Genomic DNA, 7,971 nt, shown 5'->3' with positions numbered 1-7,971 from the left:
TCACGCGAGCCGACTTAACTCGTTTCCCCACTCAAGTGTTAAATGCATTTTTTACTTAGGATGGGTTTATCAGGACAAAACTCCATCATAAGTCAAGGAGCATTTGCACTTGCTAAGTGCTAGGTACCCGAGTTAGAAGGTGGCATTGAAACTTTTTTCCTTTCTATTTCTCCTACCATTCCTTATCATCCTCCTTTTCTTCTGCTTGTCCTTTAAATCAGGGGTCCTCAAACTACGGCCCACGGGCCACATGCGGCCCGCCGAAAACATTTATCCGGCCCGCTGGGTGTTTTTGCCGCTGCTGCCTGTTGCTGAATTTGTTCATAGTTTTTTTTTAAACTATAGTCCGGCCCTCCAACGGTCTGAGGGACATTGAACTGGCCCCCTGTTTAAAAAGTTTGAGGACCCCTGCTTTAAATCATAGTGTTTTCAGATCCATTTATCCAACTTTCTCAGTCTGTTTGCATTTGGATGTTCCACAAGTCCCTCAATCTCAGCTTATAAACCTTCCCCACCACATGTGCCTCTCTGGGTTCCCTACTTCAGTAAATGGCACCATCCACCCAGTCACCCAAGGAACAGACCTATATGTATTCTTTTCCTTACCTCTCTCCTTCCACTTCTATCAGTTATGAAGGATCTGTTGATTCTTAGTATCCTCTCAAATGTATTCACTTGTTCCTATTCACACTGCTTGTTCTCTAGGTCTAAGTTACTGTCACCTTTTTCTAGTGCTTATACTGTAAACATTCCCTCTTAACTGCTCCTTGTCTCTTTGGCTCCTTCTACTCTTTCCTGAAGTTAGAGCATTCTTTCTTACATCCAGGTCTGACCATGTTATTTTCTTCAATCCCTAGTTGGCTTTATGATAAAGTCTTCTTCATTCCTTAACTCCTAGAGAGACCTGTGTGGTCCATGCCTCACCTACCTCGTTCATTCAATCATTTAAGAAATATTGATTGAACACCTTTTGTATGCCAAGCCCTGAGTATACAGCAGTTACCAAAACTACGTCTTTGCTTTCATAGAACTATCATTCTTATTAGGTGAGACAGACAGTAACATTTCTGAATATATCAGGTGGGGAAAAGTGGAAAAGATAAAGGAGGGAAGGTGGACGACTGACTTATCAACCTAATCCCTTGCAATTAACCAGGGATAATTATCAGGACTGAAACTATGGGGCCTCAAAGGTCAGTGTGGATGTAGTGTAAAAACTGGATTTGGAAAAGGAAGAAGCAACAGAATTGGCAACAGGTTGAATGTGCATTTTGAGGAAATAAGGGCAGGTGCAGATTTCTGGCTTGGGACTAGGGGATGGAGGTGCCATAGACTGAGATAGGTAATGATAAAAGAGTAGCATATTTGAGAGGAAAGGTGAACTCAGGTTTAAACATGCTAATATGGGGTACCTGTGGAGCTTCAGGTAGGTGTCCAGACACATACACCAGCGATGTGGATGTTGCTGATCCTTACTGAGAAATACCATGTAAAAAGATTTCTAAAGTACACTTGAAGTGGTACTAGTCCCACCTCCTGCATCCTTGGCAGACCTAGTTAAGTAAATCTTTTCTTCTGCTGATCCAAGTCTCAGAATCCCTTAGTTTGTATTTCTGGTAGTCCCTACCAAATCTGAATTGACACTTGAGGTAAAACCTTTTTGGCATCAACAATTGAGAGACATTATCACTTTTAGTTTATTGTAGATAGTCTGTTAGCCCCACAATTCATTATAACCATTGTGGAACTAATTGAAGATTAAAAAATGTAAACCCATAGATAGGTTTTTGCAGTCAAATTCTTAGTACTACACTAGGTCTGGGAAAAGTCAGTAACTTAACTAGGAAAATTTATAACTTCAGGACATACAAAAGCAAAAATTAAATTTATATCATAGATTAGGCCTTCCAAAACTTAAATATTTAACTATTTAGCTTTTTTGCATATGAAGTGAACATGTGACTTGAGAGAGTTCTTAATAGTTTACTAATGAAAGAAGTGAATTAACAAAGTTTGATCCCTCAGGGATATAGAAAAGAGCCCAAATAACCCAAGTTACCTTGTTAAATTATATGAGTTGTTATTAAAACATTACACTCTCTTATCTCTTCATTGTACTGTCCTTCAAGTATTTTCTATTCAGGTTCTTCCATTTATTTTTTATTTGTTTCCATTTTGAGGGTGGTGCTATTGATGGTAGCTTTCATGCTTTACGTATATCTAAAAGAATTAATTATAAAGTTGAATTTCTACATACGCCTCAAAAGAAATCTGAAGTGTTGATTCATGGCCACAGAGCATGTGTGGTTGCTGCTTTGGGTTATTTTTTTTCCTCATGAAGTTGTTTATTCTTGGGAAACAAAAGAAGTGAATGGACTTGAGGTTTAGCAGTTGAGATAGGATAACTTAAAGCACTATGTAATTCACAGACCAAAGAGGTACCACAGGCATTTCTACAACATTAAATCTGTTAAGGAGAGAAGGGAACTAAATATTTGCTTAACATCTCAACCTGCCAGTCACTACAATGTATAAAATGTATACATTAACTGATACAATATCACTTTTATACTCATTTTCTTATTTCAGAAACGATGAAAATACAGCATCTATTTTACAAGATCACTATCTTGATTCATCATGGAGAACTGAGAATGGTCTTATTGTAAGTATTTTATGAAAATATTAGGGACATTAAGCTATTACTCATTACCCAAAGTACCTCTTTTTTTTTTTTTTAATTTGGTGCTAGTTCTCAGCAATCACAGAGGTAATAAATTTAAACTTGTTTTTAAAATATATTTTTATTGATTTCAGAGAGGAAGGGAGAGGGAGAGAGAGATAGAAACATCAATGATGAGAGAATCATTGATTGGCTGCCTCCTGCACACCCCCTACTGGGGATCAAGCCCACAACCCAGGCATGTGCCCTTACCGGAATCGAACCTGAGACCCTTCAGTTCACAGGCCAACACTCTATCCACTGAGCCAAACCAGTTAGGCAAAACATTTTTCTTACTGTAAAAATAGCAGAAACTTATTCTTATTTCTTTTGACTTTGAAAAATGGCCACAACTGGGAAACAACTGTTGGATCCAGCTGGATTTGAATACAAGTCCTTGCTGATTTGTGAACCTCAGTTTCATCTGAAAAATGGGGATCGTTGCAGGGTTCATTTCCTCATTTAACAATTATTTACTGAGTATGTACTATGTGCCAGACACTAGACCAGATTTGGGGGTTCCAACTATAATTAAGATAGACATGGTTCTGCTCTCAAGGAGCTTATAGTCTAAAGAGTCAGGTATTAAACAAATAGACTAATTATAAATCATTAAGGACATTAGATACAGACTAAGGGTGACAGGATGGGGAACCTACTTTAGATAAAGTTGTCAGTATGGGAAACTGAGGAGGTGACTTTTAAGTTGAAATGTAATAAAAAGAGGGGAGTAGATATGTGACGAGTTGAGGGAAAACATTAGGCAGAAAGAATAGTATCACAAAGGCTGGTTGGAAGCCAGTTCTAGAATATGGTAAGGGAAGGGGGTTGATAGCTGTGACAAGGTTGGAAAGGCAGATGAGAGCTCTGTCATATTTGTAGGAATCAAGAGACCAGTTAGGAAACATTTGAGTAATCTAAGCAGTATTTGGTGGTAGCTTAGCCTGAGGTTGTGGCAGAGTCAATAGAAGTAGACAGATTTAATTATATTTTGGAGATTGAGCTCCTTGGTAGACTGGACATAGGATTGAAGGAAAAGGAAAGAATCCAGGGTGATTCTTGGGTTTCTGGCTGGAATAACTTGGTGACCAGTAGTGGCGTCTATAAAGTTGAAAAGGTCGGGGAAGAAGCAGGTGAAGGAAGGTATGTGATGGTGAGTTATGTTTTAAATGTTAAATTTAAGAAGCCTGCTAGATACCCAAGTGGAAGTTTTGAGGGGGCAGTTGGAAATAACAGTCTAGATTTTGGAGAGGAGACCTGAGCTGAAATTTTTTAAGTTTTGAGAGTTGAAAATGAGTGTGATCATTCAAGGAGAGATTGCGGCTTGAGGGAAAAAAGAATTGTGAGTTTTGGAAATAGGTGAAGTATCTAGCAAAATTCTGATAACTAATAGTCCTTTATACATGACTAGAGGCCCGATGCACGAAAGTCATGCAAGAGTAGACCTTCCTTCCCCCCGGCTGCTGGCACCAGCATCCCTCTGGCACCTGGGACCCGGGCTTCCCTCCGGCTGCCTGCAGGCACCCGGGACCCAGGCTTCCCTCACAGCGCCGGCTTCGTCCAGAAGGTCGTCCGAAAGGACATCTGGTCTAATTAGCATATTATGCTTTTATTATTGTAGATAGCCATTATTACTGTATCACAGATAGGAGCTTGAGCCTTGGGAGTCTAACAGACTGGTGTGTCAAGTCTCTGCTCTTCCACTTGAAATGTTAGCAGTGCTAGGGATGCCTCTGTGAAGTAATGCCTATTTCATGGAGTTATTGTGGGAATCAAAGCTATGTCCATGTGCTCAGCAAATGACAGATGTTATTGTTAATCATATTATATATTTTCATTTAACAAAATATGGAAGATAACTTCAAAAAGTAGTAAATAAAAAGAAAATATGTTCTTCTCTTTTATAATAGCCTTGGACTCTGGATAGCACCATCAGTGAAGAGAACAGAGCTGTCATTGAGAAAATGTTGTTGGAAGAAGAGTATCCTTTAATGATTGTGAGGAAAGAAGATTTCAGGGTTAAGTACCTCTAAATGCAAAAATTACAAAAGAGACCACTGTTAATTACTAGATAGATATATTTGGCCCCAGACTGCTACAATATAACATGTAACCTACCAATGCAAAAAGCTGCATTTTATTCTTTTGGTTCTGTTTTATTGCTAAGTCTGAGGTATGATTCAACATTTTTGAGTTTCTGTTGTCAACCAACTCTTTATACTGTCTGAATATTGATTTGAAATTATAAAATGTTTTAAGTTAGCTAGAACCTGTAATCCAAGACCATTTAGTCCAGTCCTCAATCTTCAGTTATATAAGCTGAAATCCAGAGACATTGATTTGTCCAAGATTTCAGAATTAGAATATGTAAAAGTTCTCACTTCTTACTCTACCAATTTACAGGTGTTATGTGAGAGGAATCTAAGTAAAAAGCACAAAACAAAAACAAAAGGATAAAGATCTTTCTCCCCGCCTCCCCCCTACCCCACCCCCTTGGGAAGTTGTGGATCCTTATCCATGGTCAGGCACTGGCTTCTTGTCCTTGTTTCTTTAATCTATATGTGATGTTGGCAACTTAATTTCTTTGGGACTAAATTTTCTTATATGTAAAATGTGAGGATTGAACAAAGTGATTTCTGATTTTATGATTTATAAAGAGTATTAATAATAGTTTAATGAGTAATGGTTTATGTAACATTTTCTAGTGGTCTCCTTTAAAACAGGTGAAATTAATTTTAATAATTTATTTAACCCAGTATATTTAAAATGTTATTTCATCATTTAATATAAAAACATTGAGATCTTTCACATTTGTTTCATACTCTTTGAAATTCAGTGTATATTTTATACTTACAATGCACCTCAGTTTGTGCTAGCCACATTTCAAGTATTTAGTAGTTACACATGTGGCTATTGGCCAATGTATTGAACAGTGCAATTCTAAATTAATGAATACTTAAGTAGTTACTGGTTCACTTCCAGACATAGAAACAGAAGTAATGAGAGTAAAAGCTATGTCAGCTCTTGGAAGACAGGGATAACATTTTCTTCTATCTTTGTCCTCAGTACCTAGTACCTAGTATAGTGCCTGACATCCACAATATACAGGCAATAATTGTCAGTGAAGAATATTTCTGATTGTTATTGTAAAGGCCAGTTTTAAGACGTTTGAGAGGGAGGCTTTCTAGTAGATTTGACCTACATGTTTGTTAGTTGTATAAGGGTAGAGGACAACCCTGAGCTCTTCTCTGTTACCTTAAGAAATATGAAGACAATTGGTTGTCCTAAATTACCCTGGATGACCAATCAAATGCATCCATTACATTCTCCATATGGTGTAGGAAAAAAAGAATTAAATAAAACATTGAGGATGTTTCTTCTCTTAGCCACTTCTAAAAGGGAAGATAAGAGGAACTAGCATTTATATAACATTTTATGCAGGTACCATTTTGTGAGAGTTTACATGTAATATTTAATTCATATAACAACCCTGTGAGGTATAAATAATTTTATCAAAAATTGTACAGACCTGAAAAGGGCTTTGAAAGGAATTGGTTTAGCTAGGATTCGAGTGTGACTTTCATGGGTATCTACACTAATAAAAGAGAAAAATGGTAATTGGCGTACGACCGCTACCCTTCCCATTGGCTAATCAGCATATCCTTATGCAAATTAACTGTCAGCCAAGATGGCGGCCGGCAGCCACGCAGCTGGAAGCGAACATGAGGCTTCCTTGCTCCAGTGACTGCAGACTCCAACGTTCCCCGCCTGAGCTGGCAGTTTGAAACATTCTAACAAATATAGCCGGCTGGGATCTCAGAGCTGAAGTTATACATTGTTTCGATTATAGAACGGCAAACAAACCAGCAGCGGAAGCCTCAGAGCTAGAGCCAGAGCTAAAGCTGGCCCAGAAGAAAAGAAAAAAAGGAGCGGTTGGGAGCTTCAGTCAAAACCGCCAGCCTGAAAGCAGACCTCAGCCCCTCACCCAGACTGGCCAGGCACCCCAGTGGGGACCCCCACCCTGAAGGGTGTGTGACCAGCTGCAAACAGCCATCATCCCCTCATCCAGGCTGGCCAGGCATCCCAGTGGGGACCCCCACCCTGATCCAGGACACCCTTCAGGGCAAACCAGCCGGCCCCCAGGCCTCTATCCTATATAGTAAAAGGGTAATATGCCTCCCAGCACCGGGATCAGCGGAGCCGCGAGCCCTCCTGGCACCAGATCAGCGTGACAGGGTGCAGCGCCCAAACCCCCTGATCGCCCTGCGGCTCTGTGTGTGACAGGGTGTGGCATCCCAACCCCCTGATTGCCCTGCGGCTCTGTGTGTGACAGGGGGTGGCGCCCCAACCCCCCCCTCCCCCCACGGGCCCTGCTCTGTGTGTGATGGGGTAGAGCCATAACCTCCCCATCGGCCCTGCCCTGAGTGTGACAGTGGCGGTGCCCCAACCCCCTGATCGGCCCTGCTCTGTGGGTGTAAGAGGGCGACGCCCCAACCCCCTGATCCGCCTTGCTGTGTGTGTGACAGGGGGCGGTGCCCTAACTCCCCTATCAGCCCTACTCTGTGCGTGACAGGGGGGAGCTCCCCAACCCCCTGATGGGCCCTGCTCTGTGCGTGACGGGGGGGGGGGGGCAGTGCCCCAACCCCCTGATTGGCCCTGCTCTGTGAGTGACAGGGGGCAGCGCCCCAACCCCCTGATTGGCCCTGCTCTGTGCATCACAGGGGGTGGCTCCGCAACCTCCCCATTGACCCTGCCTTGAGTGTGATAGGGGGTGGTGCCCCAACCCCCCAATCAGCCCTACCCTGAGCGTGACTGAGGGTGGATCACAACCTCCCAATCCGCCCTGCTCTGTGCATGACAGGGGGCGGCGACCCTTCCCCAATCAGCCCTGTCCTGAGCCCAACAGGGGCTGCACCTAGGATTGGGCCTGCCTTCTCCCACCCAGGAGCAGGCCTAAGCCAGCAGGTCGTTATCTCCCGAGGGGTCCTAGACTGCGAGAGGGCACAGGCCGGGCTGAGGGACCCCCCCTCCCCCCCCCCCGAGTGCACAAATTTTTGTGCACCGGGCCTCTAGTCTATATATATAAAAAGCCAGCGACCAGAACGCAGTAACAACCGAACGACCCGTTGCTATGACGCCCACTGCAGCCAGTAAACCTGATGGATCGGGGTGGGGCCAGCCAGCCAACCTCCCGCAGCCCCTCCCCCGGCCGGCCCTGCCTCTGATTGCCCCCTTACCCCAATAGGGGG

The 7,971-nt window shown here is 42.6% G+C and overlaps 1 protein-coding gene across 4 annotated transcripts in view; it reads left to right on the top strand.

The window, feature by feature from the left end:
- MYSM1 (Myb like, SWIRM and MPN domains 1) overlaps positions 1 to 7,971 on the top strand; it is a 44,488-nt gene that overhangs the window by 2,920 nt on the left and 33,597 nt on the right. For 3 of the 4 annotated variants that reach the window (XM_023759966.1, XM_023759965.1, XM_006096108.3), the window contains exons 2-3: positions 2,590 to 2,665; positions 4,633 to 4,703. In XM_023759966.1, coding sequence (XP_023615734.1) covers positions 2,590 to 2,665; positions 4,633 to 4,703 — 147 coding nt within the window. Of the gene's footprint in view, positions 1 to 2,589; positions 2,666 to 2,953; positions 3,866 to 4,632; positions 4,704 to 7,971 lie in introns of those variants that run through there. The other variant, XM_023759967.1, reaches the window with a different exon arrangement.

The sequence above is a fragment of the Myotis lucifugus genome, unplaced genomic scaffold (assembly GCF_000147115.1).
Source record: "Myotis lucifugus unplaced genomic scaffold, Myoluc2.0 scaffold_168, whole genome shotgun sequence".
Lineage (NCBI taxonomy): Eukaryota > Metazoa > Chordata > Mammalia > Chiroptera > Vespertilionidae > Myotis > Myotis lucifugus.
Note: the sequence above shows the minus strand (reverse complement) of the source record. Positions and strands in the feature narration are given on the sequence as shown.